The sequence below is a fragment of the Phasianus colchicus genome, chromosome 2, assembly GCF_987193195.1.
Source record: "Phasianus colchicus chromosome 2, bPhaCol1.hap1.1, whole genome shotgun sequence".
Lineage (NCBI taxonomy): Eukaryota > Metazoa > Chordata > Aves > Galliformes > Phasianidae > Phasianus > Phasianus colchicus.
Window position 1 is genome coordinate 97,023,141 of NC_143437.1, and position 19,814 is coordinate 97,042,954.

The 19,814-nt window shown below is 37.7% G+C and overlaps 1 protein-coding gene across 2 annotated transcripts in view; it reads right to left on the reverse strand.

Moving 5' to 3' along the window:
• ROCK2 (Rho associated coiled-coil containing protein kinase 2) overlaps nt 1-19,814 on the reverse strand; it is a 98,663-nt gene that overhangs the window by 52,813 nt on the left and 26,036 nt on the right. For both annotated transcript variants that reach the window (XM_031610715.2, XM_090136369.1), the window contains exon 2: nt 7,134-7,215. In XM_031610715.2, coding sequence (XP_031466575.1) covers nt 7,134-7,215 — 82 coding nt within the window. The remainder of the gene's footprint in view (nt 1-7,133; nt 7,216-19,814) is intronic.

Genomic DNA, 19,814 nt, shown 5'->3' on the forward strand with positions numbered 1-19,814 from the left:
AAAATAAAAACCATTAATAACAAAAATCTACAGACACATATTGCAGAGTAGTTACATAGGTGAACTTTCTATTTTCTCATAAAGTTTAACAGATAGGGAACGAATAAAGCATGGAACTAACTAATTTGAAGCAAAAAAATAGGCTGCAAGAAGGCAAGTTCAGAAAAACCCTGAAGCAATGCCATATTTGCAGCACACTGAATCATGATTGTGTTCATGTATCACATAACATGATCTAACTCAAGGTACGGGATACTTTTCCAACACTATACTTTTGCTATTGGATTGAATTTTCAGGTTACATGAATCTCAGTTTGCGCGCACAGATACCAGAGAGCTATCTTACACTTTCATGAATTTGCAACAACAGAAACCCAGCAAAAAAAAACAAGTTAAAATGGAGACAGTAAGATGGGCTGACTGCCTAGCCTCAAAATACAACTGAATTGTATAAATTCTTGTGACGTTTGAGATAAAATTCCTAAAAAATGAAAATATCACCACCTATGATTCAGGTTTCTTTTTAACAAAGAAAGGAACGCTAGGTAGCAGAAGTGTTGAAAGACAGCTTTTGATTTACTACTTTAAAATGGCACTATAACCTTTAAACAAATGAAGCTTCACTTTCTGAAAGGGCAGAGTGCCTGGATCAGTCACTGACTGCAGCTGGCTGCAAGAATGCAGCTGAATGTTACTAGTGAAAATGGAATAAATACCTAACTAGAAGCACAAAATGGGGTAGCAGGGCAAGCTTTCCCTACCTTAAAAAAAAAAAATTACTATATCCAGGTACAACATGTATCAGGGAGTTCTAGGGTACGTATATAGGAGAAAGACAAATAAGAATGCAATGGAGTGAAATCTGACTATGTCTGATCTGTAGGAATAAATCAGCGAGTGCTACGGAGTGTATTAAGTCAGAAGTTGCTGCCTTGGGCAAAAGTCTGTCTGGAAGTTAAACTGAAGAACAGCCAGGAAATGCTTCAATCTCACATCCTCCCGAAGACAACCAAAAAGCACAACAGAAAAACTGAGATAGCTATGCATTAATGTGTGTGAGGAAGGCAAGGTGCTGGGGCAAAGGTATTAATTAAGACTCATGGCTTCAGATGGGCAAACATCTTCTCCAGAGAAAATGAAGGGAGATGCAAGATTTCGTCTACCAAAGACAACGTGAGCAAGATATACAGAAAGAGAAAACAGCAGTCTGACTTGCTGCCCTCTGACTTGCAGAGGAGACACTTCCAACCCAATGAAACCTTGAAAATACAGATGAATTGCTTTGTTCAGTCCCATCTGTGGAGCTGTGTTGATGGCTTAACCATGGAGGGACACAGCAGGAAAAGGCACAAAATCTTAGGAGGGGATTTCTTAACTACTGGAACACTGTTCTTGAGTTATGTCAAAGCAATAAAAAAACCTCCAACCTAACATTTTTCCTGTCTCATTGTCATGGTCTGTAACAATCTCAAAACAATACCTGGTGTGAGGGCTGCTCCAAAAGAAATGTCTCACATTTTATTATGTTGGCCCACTGCGTCAGAGGCAGATGTTGGTAGTTTAGCAATAGAGTATGAATCTTCCTACCAATATTCCTACAGGAATGGCTTGGCTACAGGTTGTAGCCAAGCAAAAATTCTTAACTATGAGAGTGGTGAGGTGCTGGAACAGGCTGCCCAGAGAGGTTGTGGATGCCCCATCCCTGGAGGTGTTCAAGGCTAGACTGGATGGGGCCCTGGGCAGCCTGGTCTAGTATTAAATGGGGAGGTTGGTGGACCTGCATGTGGCAGGGGGGTTGGAGATTCATGATCCTTGAGGTCCCTTCCAACCCTGGCCATTCTGTGATTCTGTGAATACCCAACTGGAAAACTGGTTAATACTGCTGATATACATATTGCACAACCCAGAGGAGGGCAACAAAAACAATTAAAGGGAAGAAGTACCTTGAAAACAGGGTGAGAGACCTAGGGTTGTACAGTCTGGAAAAAAGATGACTATGTGGAGATCTTATAGCAGCCTTTCAATACATAAAGGGAAAACATAAGAAACATGGATTAAGACTTTTTACCAAGGCTTGTAGTGATAGGACAAAGGGTAAGGGTTTAAAACCGAAAGAGGATAGATTTAGATTAGCCATAAGGAAGAAATTTCTGATGAGGGTGGTGACACCAAAATAGGTCCAGAGAATTTGTGGATGCCCCCATCAATGGTAGTGTTCAAAATCAGGGTAGACATGGCACATTAATGGAAGCTGCCCCTGCTTAACAGAATGACAGCATTAAAAATGAAATTGAAGCCAAACCTGCTCTGATGACTGCAATGGCCTGTCAAGGATTAGCCTTAAAGAAGTGAAAAGAAAATAAAAGGGGAAATTAGCTCATTAACTCAAAGTGAGATCTAAATTTCTAAGATGTCTCTTGGTATGGAACATTCCACCTGTGTCACTGGCAGGAAGTATGGAAGACAGAAAATTACAATCAAAGGCAGTAACACTCTGATGTGTTTTTGTTTGTAACCGTGTAGTACTCCCAAGTGACATTACAGAATGTAAGGCAAGGACTAGAAATGTTAATTTTTCAAGAAGTTCATTTTAATGAATACAGCTACTAAGTAAGCAGTGTTTGCTTGGAGAAGAAAATGGTAACAGTAACTTCCCAGGAAGTCTCTTCAGGTGTTTAGCTCCTGCACAAGCGACATGTCTGCAGCAGATGTTCCTTCTACTGTAAAGATGCTTATTGCCATTACAGTTTGAAAGTTCACCATTCTCCCAAATATTAGCAAGATCAATGAGATGATGGAGGTCTTCAACTTTTGAGCAATGTTGGATAATGCACAGGAAGTCAGTGATCAGTTTATGTAGCTAAGGCTTCTGGACTGTATCAGGCCTGTTGATGGAGTCATTCCCTGTGTAGCTGGGTCTTCCTTGAAAACAGTTCTGCATTCACTTCTATTCTTGACAGTAGATTATCAACAACTAAATAGTTTTTGTTGGTGCTTAAAACAGTTGCTTAATTACTTAAATTTTTCTCATAACAAAAGTTAAAGCAGCTAATGGGCTGTGTAGTACCTGCATGGGAGACAATCTGAAAAAAGTATAAGCCACTAAGACATGATTCAACACTTGACAAATCTCAGATGGCAGAAGAAGGGACTTGGAGGAATTTATTCAATCTTTCGCCACAGAGCAGATGATAGAAGAGGAAAAGAAAAGATCATGAAAGATTTACTATGCCAAGACTGTGCTGGAAAACTCAACTTTCTTTTCTAAAATTAGCAAGCTAATTCTTGCTCTCAGAAGACTATGAGATTCCTCTCATTGTTTTGACAATTAGATATTATGCTGTCCTTTCCTGTCCCATGAAAACTGAAGGGAAAAAAAAAAAAAAAAAAAAAAACCATAAAACTTCAACCAGAATCCTAACAGTAAAGTGAAGTAATTTAAAAGACTGAAAGGGACTGGTAGTACTTATGTGCCTCATGTGATAAGTATGTGTCCTACTTTGGTTCCATGACTTGGAAAAAGAAATCAGAATAATAAGGGAAAGCAGGTGACAAAAAAGTTCCTCATGTACTAGGCATGTGAAGAGGTTTTTTTTTGTAAAGTGGTCACAAAACAGCATATATCAAACTCGTACAATACATGAATTAATAAATGTTAACTTTGTTAAGAGAGTTAACACTTGAGTTTCATATGAGTTGAGATGAATATTAATGTCTCAGCTGAAATATAAATTACTTAATTTCTAAATTAATATAATCAATTAATAAAACATTTAAACCAACTACTAATGACTTGCAGTAGGTGTGAATTAGGGTGTTTTCTACTCCCTGGGAATCTGGTTTTTAAGAAGTGCCCTTCACAAAGAGCGAGTTATTGTGGAAGAATTTTAGTTCGCATTTGCCACAGTTTTTCAAGATTCACGTAACATGGATTAAAACACTTATAGATAAGTTCTAAACTCACAAAATGGCCATGGTACCCCTCTGCATCCCTTGGGACACATTTCTGCCTGGAGGAGAGATGCAAACTCCCAGAACAGACCACTCAACAGAGGCCTGTCAGAATTTTTTTGACATGAATGCTCATCTATGGGTTTGCTACAGCTCTTCAGATGCGCAGAAAAATCAGAAGAGACAAGAACTCTTTGTTCCCTAACCTAAGACAGTGCCAACTTACTGTTCCATCAATTAATGTAATTTCCAGCTCCTCTACCAGGCCCACAATAGCAAGAAGCATCAGAAAGCACATGTATACTCTTTTCTTCCAATGATACTGGCTACTCTTAGTCGTCTGCAAGGACATAAGGTATGGGTTCAACTTAAAGCTGCATAAAATGACAATGATAGTAAGAATCTGTTTGAGAACCCTTTGTGCTGGCACGAACAGTGAAAGAATGAATGGAAATCAGAAACTGGTCTCTTCTTCTTTTGCCAGAATAGTTTTAATAAAAATCAACCAACAAACCAAGCAACCCTGCATTAATCCTCATCAGTCCCACAGTCTGGTTCAAACAAACCACACACACCTGAAAGAACTCTGAACCAAAGTGCTGGTTTCTGACTCTTTCAGTTGCAATGGCAATGTATTACTAGCTTCAAGAGTCTACAAAATTCTCACTTCAGAAATACTTTTCAAGAAGTACATCACAGATGGCATGCAGTACTACTGTTCATTCCCTCACAGGCAGTACTGAAACAGAAGTTACATTGCTAAATTCTGAAGAGATGAACAGTTTCACAATGTGTGAACCAAAGTACTTTGCTGTTATATGTTTTTCTTCTTTTTTTCCCCCTCCCCCAAGTACAACAGGTAAGGATAAAGGGTATCTCTTAAAATCACACAGAATCACAGAATCACTAAGGTTGGAAACGACCTATAAGATCATCCAGTCCAACCATCCACCTGTCACCAATGGTTCTCATTAAACCATATCCCTCAACACAACATCCAAACGTTCTTTGAACACCTCCAGGGTCGGTGACTCCACCACCTCCCTGGGCAGCCCATTCCAGTGCCTGACCACCCTTTCAGAGAAGTAGTATTTCCTAATATCCAGCCTGAATCTTCCCTGGCGAAGCTTGAAACCATTCCCTCTAGTCCTATCACCAGTTACACGAGAGAAGAGGCCGACCCCCAGCTCGCTACAACCTCCCTTCAGGTAGTTATAGAGAGCAATAAGGTCTCCCCTGAGCCTCCTCTTCTCCAGACTGAACAATCCCAGCTCCCTCATCCACTCCTCATAAGGCCTGTGCTCCAGACCCCTCACCAGCTTTGTTGCCCTTCTTTGAACACGCTCCAGGGCCTCAATGTCTTTCTTGCAGTGAGGGGCCCAGAACTGGACACAATACTCAAGGTGCGGCCTCACCAGAGCTTATATAATTACATAATTAAATACTGCGACTTTAAAGGATTTATCTATCTGCAATTGTCAGATTTTATTCTTTTTTTAAAAGACCCCAGAAGTCTCTTTAGCTAGTATTTGGCTATTTCAACTGTAAACCATCAGCTGATTTAGAAAACAAAGGCAGTAATAAAACTGAACCAAAGAAGATTTTTGTGTTCCTGCCATAGCTGGTAGCCTGCCTGCCATATCAGATGCTTTTTTTAACACAGCAATGAGAGAGAAGCTAGAGTAGGAGAAGGAGCAGCAGGCATCAGAAAGGGAAGGCAGAAAGCAATACTCAGGGGTTGCAGGAAAAAGAATCCAAGGTTTAATTGTTTTCCCACAATTGCTTGTCTGAATACTTCACAAGTACTGATCTTTTAGTTAGAAAATGTTTCTAATTTTCTCCTACTGCCAAAATAGTATTCTAATATGCATGCAGATCTGAGCAGTCCATAAAAGTTTCTGTAATTTATTTCATTTTCATATTTGCTGCAAATTGGTCTTCTCCCTTCACATTACACTTGCAATACATGCAAGTAACAACATTATTTAAAAAGCAATTCCTGACTTTTCCATTCAAATATAACTGTTTGAGGTCAACTGAATCTAAGACCAAGAAACACTTCAAGGTATGTCTCCACTTCCCAACCCACTGTTTCTTATTTGTTCTATCTTGAGTGATTTCAACAAATGGACAGCCAAAGCTTCACAGAGAAGCAATCAACTGCACACGAAAGAACCCATCACAAGGCATTATACCAGCGACCACTTAGTTGAGAAGTATAAGTGGATATTCAAAGTAGTCCTAGAGCAATGGAGAGCAGGCTCATAATTCTTACCAATAAAAAATGAAATGGGAAGTGGCATTCACAGCAATTTATATATGCAGCTGAATAAGTTTGAACAACAGTTGTCCTAAAATGTCTTACTTGCTGCAACTTATCTTTTAAAGCAAATGATCCACTATTTCTACAGTATTTTGTGTACAAAGATGGACAACACTTTAAGAAGCGTAAAATATAGTTACTCTGATGCAACAGTCCTACATTTGCACAAGTTTAATGAACACTAACATTCTGTCTACAAATAATTTGTAGAAAGTCAAGCATTTACTTATGAACAAAGGTTCAAAAATGCAACTAGAGATTTTAAGGTACAATAATTAAGTTCTAAAAATCAACAGAAGATGCCTCTTAGAATAAATAAGACTTCATACATTTTGTGTAATTAATTCTTACTTCATAGTAACTGAAAAATGTTTTGCAAATACTTCATAGCACATATACATTAAACCACAGAATGTTTTGGGTTGGAAGGGACCCTTAAGATCACCTAGTTCCAATCCCCCTGCTATAGACCAGGTTGCTCACAGTGCCATCCAGCCTGGCCTTGAATGCCTTCAGACTGGGGTTATCCTCAACCTCTTTGGGCAACCTGTTCCAGTGTCTCACTACCTTTATAGTGAAGAATTTCTTCCTAATATTATAAAATAAATTTTTATGTTATATTTAAGTCTAGTTGTAAAAATTACATTCTACAATCAATATTATCCAATATGTTTTCAACAGTATAACTCCTCCAAATGAGGCATCTCTGCAACACATGGTCCTTCAAAGCTTTCTGAATACACAAAGTCAGAGGTGTGAAAAACAGTAAAATGAAAACCAGCAATGCATTTTCTAACCACTCAGCTCCTGAGACTGCAACCACCACAATGTCATTGTTTAAAGGCCACTTTCAACTTACATCTATTTAGGAAATTATCAATGTTCTTGTTCTTCCTCAGGGCCGGATAATCCAGATCAAGGACCAAAGAATTCAAGCCATCCTGAAAGCAAATAAAAATAAGTTGAGTTCTAACATCATAATTACTGCATCACTTTTTCTAAGAGTGGCCAGGCTGAGACAGGTTATATATTATTCAAAAAGGTATTACATTCCTAGTAGGCAGATAAAACAAGATCTCAAGTATACTTATACTTGAGTATAACTTATACTCACTCACCCCAAAGCAGTTAAAATACCATGACTGGCTCCAAGCCTAGAAACGTTACAGATACATCACTACCCCTTTTGTGGCACTGAGACTTAAGCTGGAGTAATACTTTTAATCTTAACCAGTAGTAGTACTCTTACTGCTTAAACACAGACTTTATATTCTCTGTTCAGACAAACTGTCTCGTTTTTTTTCTCCACATTACATTTTTTTCTGTGTATTTGAAAACTTTACATTTGCATTAGGCACATTATTACTTAAATCACGTTCTCTCGGACTTTCACTCTGGATATTCAAAACTTGACATTTTGCTCTTGGAAGCCAGATATGACAATTTAACGCATAATTCAATGCTCACAAAACTACACTGCTTAATTTTTAGGTTATTTAAGAGAAGACAAGCCAGAAGTTTGTGTGCCATTCTGCTACCAATGATCTGTGATGCCTTCTCTGCAGTTAAGACCTCTTAGAATAGTGAAGAACATCAAAATCTGAACTAAAAATACAAGACAAACAAGACTTTCAAGAGTTCAACCCAATTCCAACTTTTAGCAACCTAGAAAAACTTTACAGATTATTTTCCAAATCACACAGACTTTTTGAGTAACACAGGGGCAAATAAAAGTTAGTTTCAGACAGTAAGAGTCACAGATCACGATCATACTCAACATCTCCAATGTTCTACCCAAATTGATATTTTGTTCACTGCTCTAAGAAAATCTTGAGCTTGTTTTTTAAGGTTTTTGAACTTCAGCAGGGCACAGGGATTTTAGTCAGAGACCACATCATGTTTATTAATAAGCAACCAACAGCCTTTCAGACTTCTTAGTACCTGACACACGTAGTAAGGCCACAGCTAACAATCCTCTTGTTTGTTTTTTAAATATGCCTGGCAAGTGATCACTTCTGGTTCAAATCTCATTATTATAGTTATTCTAATAATATATCTACTGGGATAGAATTAAAGCAGGGCCTGAGATTATAAAACACGTTCTGAATGCCAGGCAGTACTAAATATGTATATATACAAATAGGATGACTTCATTTGTTGAAATGTCATTTCTCAGTTTCACCACAAAAAAAAACATGATTCATGATTAAGCACATTTTCAATATTGAGAGATGGAATTGCAGTACTTTTTTATTATTATTATTGGTTATTTCTGCCTCCAGCAAAGGAAGTATTTAGGAAAATATCAGTAGCAGCCACTAGACCATGCATGGAAAACAAGGCTTGCTCAAGAAATTACAGGACAGATATATTTGTGTGATTTCCTATACAGAGACGATAAAGGTCAGAGACTACAAGTTTGCCTTTCCTCTGCTTAAATTGGTACGAAAATATCATTAGCATCTCACTAGGATCCTTTGAGGTTCCCAAGAGAATTTCATTTATTATATTTGACATAAATCTAGAACATCAGACTTGCAGATGTACTAAAATATTGCATGAAGCATAAAACTTCAAGGCTACAAGTTGCTTCAAAGACAAAAGCTCAAAAAAGGTGCACCTTAACAATTAGGAAATCAACCGAAGGAAACAGGAGGCCTGTACAGATGAGTAAGGAATTCCCAACTACACTCAGACATGAAATAGAAGTGTACATGAGGTGGGAGCAAGGCCAGGATACTGGGAGAATGAAGCTGACATCCCAAGGTGTAAGGCCACATTAGGAAACTCAAGGCCGATCTGCAGATGAGTCTGGAGAAGTTTGAAAAAGGCAACAAGAAAGGGTTCCACAAGAACATAAGCAGCAGAAGACTCGGGAATACATGGGCCTGCTGCATAACAGAGAAGGGCAAGCTGGTGACAAAAGGTAAACAAAAGACAAAGGTACTCAAGGCATTCTTTGCTTCAATCTTTGCTAGTAAGATCAGCCTTCAGGAATCTTAGGTACCTCGGTACAGAGGAAGTGGGAAGACTGAAGTCAGAAAGACTTTCCCTTGATGAGGACCAAGTGCCAAGACCCAGTCCTCCATGACAGGAATGCCTGAACAAACTGGACATACGCAAGTATATCCCTGATGGGATGCACCTGCAAGTGCTGAAAGAGCTGGCCAATGTCATGGAGGGGCCTTTGAAAAGGCAATGGCAATGAAGAGAGGCTACTGAACTATGGAAGATATCTGTCTTCAATTAGGACAAGTAGAAAGATTTAGGGATCTAAAGGCTGGACAATCTGACCTTAATTCCCAGGAAACGGGAATGCTCCTGAAAACCATTCCAAACACGTGAAGGACAAGAAGGTGATCAGGATTAGTCAGCATGGATTTATGAAGGGACAGTCGTGCTTGGCCAGGCTGACGGCCCTCTACAATGAGGCAACCACCTTGGTGGATGAGAGAAGAACAGTTGTTGTTTACCTCAACTTCAGTAAGACATTTGGCATTGTCTTCCACAATGTTCTCATAAACAAGCTGATGAAGCACAGGTTACACAAGTGGGTGGTGAGATGATTGAAAACTGGCTGAGAGACTAGGCATGGAAGATTCTGATCAATGGCCAAAGTCCAGCTGGAGGCCAGTCACTAGTGGGATACCCTGGGGCTCGATACTGGGGCCAGCAACTTTTAACAACTTCATTAACCACCTGCTACACCCAGCAAACAAAACAAACAAACAAACCGAATTAGGGGGAGTGTCTGACACACCAGAAGGACCACAAAAGGCTGCAGAACTGGACAGAGAGGACATGTGAGGAAATGCATCTGAGGAGGAATAACCCCAGGCAAAGGATTCACCTTTTAAACTGTTTTGTATTGTTTTACATCACTTTTCAGAACCTCCTTTCGAAAAGAAATATAGTTACTAAGCCCAAAGAGAAGGCAATGAACAATACGCAGTATCAGTTGGTAATTACTTTAATTAAAGCCATTACTTGAGTCTTGATTTTAAATGTTCCTGAAAGACCTACCAAGAAGAAAGGAGTGATGGCCTAGGACATCATACTCTCCTTTCAGACAGACTGAAGACTTAGCACCTACTATTAAATTTGATGAAGTTTTTATGGACGATACAATAAATCTAAAACAAAGTACTGAAGTTGTAAGTGCTTATGGATTAGTCAATGCTTGGATTGTCTGATGACCTGGACATTCCCAATGAAAGTACTCTGAGTTAAGACTTCCTGCAAAAATCATACAATAGAATACGTAATGCTGAACTCTCTGTTTAGCAAGTACTGGCTTCCAAAAAAGGACATGCCATTCTAGCAGATGTAGCAGAGCATGTCAGCAGAAACGCACCTCTTTACCTCGCAACACGTAGGAAAGGACAGCACTGAATGATACAATGGAATACACATAGGCCGTGTTTTACAATTTTACCTAGCATAGTGAAGTCCCAATTCTAACCAGCAACACATAGCTCTAAATAAATATGACTTGAATTCATATTTCCATTAATATATTTGCAATGTAACAGCATTAATAAGACTGTACCTTGCAGTAGCAACTTACAGTATCAAAATGAGAGCCTTTGTTACTCTCTAGAACACCTTAAAGTAATTAAGAGTTTCACAGTGGGGCTAGAGTATATTTTGATGGTGAATTACAGGTCCCATCTGCACAAATTCAATAAGAAAAACTAGTTCTCTAGAGCACTGAGCACATTCTTATTCTATTTTGTCCTTCACAGTCAACTACCTTATTTGTCAGTCTTTTGCTATTCTTTCTTCATAGCTACTGAAACAGAATTTTAATAGTCACTTCAATTAGGTATGCATTTTAAGGGAGAAGATGTAAAAGCACTCAATTTTATCACAAATTAATGAGGCATATTTTGGGTTTTTTTTGTGTGTGTGCGGGGGGAAGGGAAAGGGGAGATGAACTGATATTTTAATGCTTTTCATGCAAAGTTATTTTAAAGATTGTTTAAACAAAACACTGCTGGTGTGTTCTATTTATATCTTATGCACAAAGTAAGGGAAAAGAATTAAGTTATCAACCGCAACAGACATTTTGGTGAAACTGTATTACAAGGTCCAAAGCAACCATAACTTCCAAGTTAAACTGAGCTGTACTTAATCATTTCAGATGTCACTGTTTATTCCCTGTGTCACTCCAATTCCAAAGTTTTTCTTCCTTTTTTTTTTTTTTTTTTTTTTTTTTTTGAGGGCTATAAAAACTGAGAACCATATTTGTAGCTAATTTTTTTTTTTTTTATTAGTTCTGTCTCCTTTCCATGAACTTCTGGTAACAGTTTTCATAAGAAGCTATTAACAAACAGGAATTTGAGAAGAGCACAGCTGCTTGCTATTTGAAAACCTCCTAATTCTTGTCAGCTACATCTGGCATTAGAGAGGCCATTAGTATCAGCACCATGATGAACAGAAAGAGCATCAGTTTATTTTTATTCCTGTGAGCAGACGTTATTAGCATCTTTCAAAGACACGATTCTAAGTTCTTAATCACTTTTTAAGGTAAAGGATTTCAAATTCTCATCAGCATATGCTTTATGAAAGTGCCTTGTACATTAGCATTTTGTCTAAAGGTGGTTCCTTAAAGCTTCAGATTTTCATTAAAAGGCTTAGTTTACATTACTTGACTCTAAGATTGCCCTACAAATTAAAAAGATGGATCCAAAGACTACATAGTAAAATGGACCCCTCAAACTGAAGATAAAACAATCCAGGAAATGACATCTCCTCTGTCTAGGCCTCACAGATAAGTCACTCGAACCAGGAAATATGTTATTAAAGTGATTTCACTGTTCACTTCCTCTTTCTGCTATTACAAAAGGTTCAGAAGCTAAACAGGCCCAAAATAGCAACTTCCAAACAAACACGCTGTTGGCAAAGACAGCTCTGCCCACACCATTCCACTAAAAGCCTTTTGCTCTTGGCAAACAGGCTGAGACACTCTCTCAGGATTGTTTTCCAAGAGAAAAGTCCACATTGGATATTTTTGCACCACCGTCCTACATCAAGAGAGAAGGGGTCCCAACACTCTGGCAGCAGAAATCTCCTCTGGGGACAACTCACTGTTTGGCTTTCTCAGTCAGCAACTCCTACTGTGACAAGGCCTGAATTAACTTTAAAGGCCTGAATTAACTTTAAAAAAAAAAAAAAAAAAAAAAAAAAAAAAAAAAAAGCTCAGGAGACATTAAAACTATTAGATGCTGAAGTTATTTTTTTCTCTATGACAAAAGGGGCTATAGTAGGGAGAATTAATGGTGGCTTCTAAGTAACCAGCTCAATGTTAATTCACAGCAAACACACCAAAGCCCTCACAAAATTAAACCATTCCATGCTGATTCTCATTTTCAAAACTAAAATACTTATATGAACCTGTTCAAAGGCAATGCTCACATGTACATTCCACAGGATGCCAGAGCAGCTTAGGCTCCTTACCTTAATACTGAGAAAAAAAAGTAAAAACAACTCAAGGCCAAAAAATAAGCACAATATGCTCCCTTAGTACCCACTAACAACTCATAACTCTGGAATAACCAGCAAAGTTCACTAAAGCATTACGTATAAGAAAACCAAAACACTACTTCTTTCCCTTTTGTCAGCTTCCCAAGTCCTCAAATAAATTTTAATAAACCATGCTGCAGTAGGAAGTAAGGATAGAAAAGTATGTAACTTTAGACCACATTTTTCTAATTTGACCTACGTGCTTTTTAAAGCACTGCTTCCTTAACCTATGCACACATGAACTGACCATCTAATGACTCTTTACCAAGATTAAATACCTACTATATTTTCCTATATGACAAATGGACCCTTAAATAATTCTTGTCTTTCCTGAGTGATTACTTCTTTCCATAGCATAGATGGCACCTTTGGATATAAGGCCAACAGCTCAGTAACAGCATACAATAGGAAAAAGAACTGATAGCTCACATGTAAGGCAAGCGTGCTGTTTTTCCCCAGCTGATATTCTACTCTAATGATCATTAGAATACACTGTAATTCATTTTTAGATTATTGAAGATTAATCAGAGTGTGAAGGAATACTTCACATCGTGATAATAAAGACAGAGTTTTACGTGAAGAGAACTTGTGTTTCTCCAAGTTCTTCAACAGTTCTACATTAAATAACAGATTTAAGTTTTGACAGTACTGAGTATATGCACTTCAGAAACCTGAACACAGTTGCCCACACATAAATACATAAATATTTAACAGCAGGTTTTAACGTGCAATCCAATTTCCGCACAGTATGGAGATAAGTATTAAAGCACAAAATAAACAATGTCTATAATTGAACAGATGTAGATTTTTCTTCATTGTACGGTGAACCTCTCACTGGCTGTCATCATCTGCTACATCCTACACACACACTGTAATGGTTTTATGCTATGATGTCAAACTTTTTAATTGTAAAGACAGGATGACAGCAGACCAAAAATGGCTGCATCCTTACAGACCAATGAAAGCATAAACACGAAGCAATGTTTTAAGATGCAAGAAAAAGAAGTCAGGACTGAAAAAGGCAATCAAAAGAATTATCCTTAAAAGGCAGGAGATGGGGGAACTTCCCAAACTATAAACCCGCATTGAACCCAGAAGATTAACACGTGAGATTCAGGTTGCAAGTTTTTTTTTTTTGTTTCTCATAAAAATAAAATAGTGTAATGTCACCAATTTCTGGCAGAATACATGATAAAGCAAAGCATCTTAACGTAGGAATAAGAGAGAAGATTCACCGCTCTCATTAGCAAAACTATACAGTACAGGAAATCATGGAGAAAATATCTGAAATGTAATTATTAGGAGTGTGGTATAAGATTTGGAAAAGTGCGTCAAATAAATTCATGTGGGTTTGCCCCGTTAAAACTCTAGGGAATATTTTCATTATCATTATAAAGCATTAGAATGAGTAACTTATCTGTTAAAAGCAAATAAAATCAATAAATGACACCAAGCTCAGAATTCCAAGCATGTGCTTTGTACTGCATTTTAAATTATCTTAAAATGAGGAAAGAGATAACAATAAAGGAATCAACTCAAGGGATGAGCACAAAAAAACACACCATCAGATGTTTTTGAAAGAAACTGAATGTACACAACGTGAAAACGGGAATAATTAAACAGGAAGATAACAGGAAAAGACAGAGTTATGGGGGACCAGAATTCCAATCCAGGCTGTATAAACAGGAGGTTCACTGTGCAAAACCTCACAGAGGACTCATGTTCTGTATGTACTAATACAGCCTAAGTCAGTGTATTGCATCCAACTCTGTGAATCCCTATAAAAACAGCAGAAGACAAGTTGGAGGAGAACCAAGAAGAGGATAACAACAGCAGGAAAGTGACAGGCAATGCACACATGGGAACACTGTGGAAACCAAAGTTTTTAGTCTTAAAAAAGATCTGCTTTAAAAAAGTCACGACAATTCTGTTCAAAACATAAAAAGCTGTTGTGAAAACAACAATGATGGATGTTTTCCCACATCTCCAGAAACAGCATAAGAAATCGACTGAATTTCAAGTGAAGATTCAGGTTACAGACTATGACAAAACCTCTGAATAGCAGCAGTGACAAACTGACATCATATACCTAACCAATGAAGCTGAGAAATTTGTCTCACAGGAGACGAGCAGGTTAGCCCAGCATTTGTTGCAGTAGATCCACCACTGAGTCTGCCTCTGTGATAAGGACTCTATTGGTGATTGCACTTCCAAGCCTGACTGGGAACACAGCAGAACTGAAGAAATGCACAAAAGCAGGAACTTAGGCCAGAGGACTGAGAAAGGATAGTAAACCGGCAGCTGTCACTAAATGAATAGCAATTTCATTTTTCCATCATCCATTTTAATTAAACAATGAATTAATAGTTTGCTTTCTTCCCAAACGCAACTGTAAAATTCATTACTTGTTTCTCTGCCAAATCAGCTATTTTCCATTTTCTCCATAAACCTTTGCAAAACAAAACGGGTCTTGCATGTCTTGCTGGTTAGCACTGTAGCCATGGAAAATTCAACAGTTCAGCACAATCTCCTTTATCAGAAGTCATTGCACATTTCCAGGTTCTTTAGTTAACTTTGATTTTACAATCCTTATTGCCTCCAAAAAAAAAAAAAAAAAAAAAAAACAACAAAAAAAAACGTGCACTGAAGCCAAGAACTGCAAACCTCTTAAAATAACACCAGAGATAATTTCCTATTAATTTGAATTCTCTAAAGCCTTTTATAGCAAGCTTAGCTTCTTAACAAGAGAATAAAGGCAGCATGGTGATTTTGCTTGTTAACTCCCGCTGCAAGCCATTTATGCATCACTTCAGGAGATTTTTCAAGCAATTGGGGAAAATAGCGTGAATATTAGATTTGCAAGTAAACTACAAATGCACAGAAAACAAACCTGTGCCTAGAACTGCTCCTCTGCCCCCCTGAAGAAGCGGAATTACCTACTGCCCATAAAAATCCAAACAGAAAGCACAGCTTCTTATTCATTTCTTCCCCCCAGAAAGCAGAACTTTCACAGGCTACAGCTGCAGGAGTCAGAGGTAATATCAGAAATACAGACAAAAGGTCAGCGCTCATCTGCTGCTGAGGCAGGAGACAGATGTACAGCATATTCTTAAAAACCTGTTTTGACCACAAGGCCATCCTTGTTTCATATTAAATAAGGGCTCTGCTTCTCCATCGTGAAAATGTTTCTCTTTCCTTACCCTCAGGCAGCTCCATCTGCAAAGTCAGTTTCAGCAACAAGCCGCTGCACCTTACACAACCACAGCCATCTCTCCCTCAATTTCACTGTGGACTTATTTTTGGATAAATATATTTTATATGTATTACATCATATATTATATTTTTCATTAATCTGCTTAGTAGTCGTGGATAAATAAGATGTAGGAACCAATCTGACAACTAAGATGTATACTTATAAGAGTCCATAATGAAAATTGTTAGAGTCTCTTTCATGGTAATTGGAATCACAAAAAATGAGGCCTGAAAGTAAAAAATCAAGTTAGCATCTAGCAGCCTCCTCCTCTGGAAGTACAATTAACTGGAAGAAATAAAAGGACTTTTTTTCCCCAATCAACGACACAGAACAGTTACAAAATCTCTCTGTACTAAAAATATCAGCAAGTATTTAGAACATTTCCAACCCAATAAGTGCACCTCTCACGTTACCTCCTGCCTAACCTCGAATTTGATGCCAGCAGTGCATTCTAAGCAGCTCTACTTATATCTTAAAATACAATTCCACGAACCCAGAATTCCACTTAAAGTGATACACAGAAGTGAAGCAATCAAAATCACATCTAACGTTGGAGTAAAGAATTCTGCTGCAGTATGGAAAAAGGCAGAAAACTTATTGCCACAGATTGATTACTTACTTATATTTAAAAAAAACTCAAGATGTCAAGACCTATCCATCAGGCACCAGGATGCTCTCACCCATTTGCTAGCAAAAATATGGGAAAGAAACAATTCAAGTCAAATAGCAAGAGACAAAACAGTCCTACCATTTAGGTATTCATATAACAACACATGGATGCATTTTGTAAAGGAAAACTAGAAAGGAAATAAGTGTAAAAATGACAGCTGGGAGAAAGGTAAGAGACAGCATGAAAAATGTAATATTGTGTAAACACAGGGGAAAAAAGGGAGTAAAAATAATTTTAAACGCTGATGAGTCAAAAGACCTTGTTCAACCTTAAACTATGCTTGTTTTATTATCTAGCAGAATGCACAGCAACACAATTGGCTAAAGACTGACTTTGAATAAGTAGCTACCTAATGAAAGTGGAAGAAAATTTATGGAATTTTACAAAATGAGTATATAGTTTAATTATACCAATCAAGATCTCAAATAACTGAAGCAAAAGGCATTGGAGGCATTCAAGGCCAGGCTGGATGTGGCTCTGGGCAGCCTGGTCTGGTGGTTGGCGATCCTCCACATAGCAGGGGGTTGAAACTAGATGATCATTGTGGTCCTTTTCAACACAGGCCATTCTATGATCCTGTGATTCTATAAAAGATTATCAACACGTGGAAAACCAATCTTTTTTCCCCAATAATGTGCACGCATTACAGATTGGTAAGGAGATCATTATCTTAATCCAAAAAAGTTAAGCAGCTCTAAAAATGTCTTTCACAGAAATAGATTAGAAGTAAATGAAATGATTTACAAATCCTTTCAGCTTATTTAATTATATTTCAGTAAAATATTACATGAATGCCTTATTTTTAAAACAAACTGACATTCTTAAAAGTATTTATATCTGTTCACAATGGTAGTTGATATAAACCACGTATTTTCTTTTCTAGGCTTTTAAAAAGGTATCGAACTCAAAAAAACATTCTTATGTAAAGAAAAAGGTTTGCAGCTTTCTTTAGTGGAACTGCATCTTCATGTAGCATAACTCCCCTTTCATACATACAATCAGCTTCATTTGTGGAGTGTCAAACAAGCACACTGCAGCATCCTGCTCCACAGTCCAACACGTGCCCTACTCCAGAAGCAAACTTCATTGATGACTCTAGATTGCAATCAAATTTACTATTAATTGCCTCTCAAAAAGATAATGCATTTTTCCATAAAATAAGCTTACATATAAATATTATAGTATGTTTAAATGCATTAAAAAAAAAAAAGCATTCAAATTCCAATTGCTGTGTTGGAACTACTAATGTACATTGTACATTTTAAAGTGGAACGGGAACTTTTGGAGATGGCTTCTGATGAAACTCAACATAAATGCTTTTAGGGTTTGACAAGACCATCTTCCATCCTTTGTAAAATCCATGATGACCAGGTTTTATCTTGATTTGAAAACTGAAGAAGTTGCTTACCAACTTCCATAATAAGAAGATATTTAGGGGGCCACTAGCTCCTACCTTTAGCAACAGAAAGAAACATACTGGATTGCACAGTATGTACCACCAGAATTGTTTGATCTTCTGTGTTTTTTTCCCTAGAACAGGAAGGATGCCTCTTCCTTTGTCATCTCAAATCACTTGAAGAATATTCCCATTCCTGAAATACTAACAAAAATAAAACGAGAAAAAAATATAGGGGAAAAAAACCACATAACTGGCTTTGAGCAAGGGATGAACCCAGATTATCTCATGAAGTCAAGTCTGAATTAATCCGTGATTCTACAATTCTGTTTGACTTGAATACAAGCAGAATGGCACCATTAAGAACAGTTGTTATACAATGGGTTCAAAAAAATTTCTCATTTAGCAAATGATAGCTGTTAAATAAAGAAATCCTTTATTGGGAAAAATAACAATAAATAATAATAAGAAAGGAAGTATAACAGTAGCAAAGAAGGGTGGTTGACAGTAACCTCCTCTCAACAGATTGCAAAGGATTAACTTCAGAAAGCTTGATGAAGTGAGAATCTAGTGTTATTTACTACTGTAATTACTCATTTTTTCATGTCCCCAAGCAGAAAGTTTCTTCTCCATATAAATCAGTATTAATCACATATTTCACCTAGGGGATTGTTTAGGACTTTCACACTGCAATCAGTTAAGCCCCAAAGCTGTGAATAGGATCTGGTAAAGCTTTTGACTTTAGTAGGAAGAGGAGGAGGTCCAAAGGGACACAGAAAAGGTCAGGTAATTTCATTTGAGGGATTTTTCCAACTGCTTTATCAATGAATTAATGTAGTAATGGAAGAACGATTGTTTGTTCAGTCACTAAAATCCTAAGATTTTTAAGATAAGTTTTAAAAGACTGTCACTTCAGAGTGAGTGCTAAACCTTGTTTTAGAAGTTACTAACAAAAAAATACCGTATAAAATTGACATTTCTACCCCTAGTCAACCACAAACAGGGGAAATAGTGGCTCTTGACTTCTGACCAGTTTATCTAACCATAACCCCCCATCAGTGGATCTTGTTATATTCTCTGTGTTATGAATCAATTTGCAGATTCCTGTGCCTGCATCTAAATACTGGAATGACTCCTATTAAACCTATTTCTCTTAAACCTGGAAGTATTTAGTCCCACTGCCACTGGAAAACTGCAATATACATGCATAAAAGCATATCCATGATCAGAGATCATGGCAGTGAAAGGATATGAAGGGTCTTGGCAAGGAAAGGATATGAAGGGTCTTGGCAAGGAAAGGATATGAAGGGTGGTATGGAAGACTTCTGTGAGTAAATCAGCAGCAAAAGTCAGTCAATAAAGACATGCTTTCTCAGTGGAATTGATGACACAGTAATAGAAGCCACAGAAAAGCCCAGGCCACCTGATGGCTTCTTTGCTGCAGTCTCCTGAGACAGCTTTATTCCACGGATACTGATGGGATGCATCTGAGGGAGTGGAAGGAGCATATCAAAATCATTTCCAGGATGCTCTACCACCTTCAAAAGGTCATGGCCACTGCAGAAAAAAACAAGTGTTAGGCCCATCTTCAAGAAGGGCATGAAAGACAATCTGCAGAACTGCAGGCCTGAATTTCCACTAACTTCAGGCCCCAGAACAATTATGAAGGTAATCTCCCTGAGAGCAACTTCCAGAC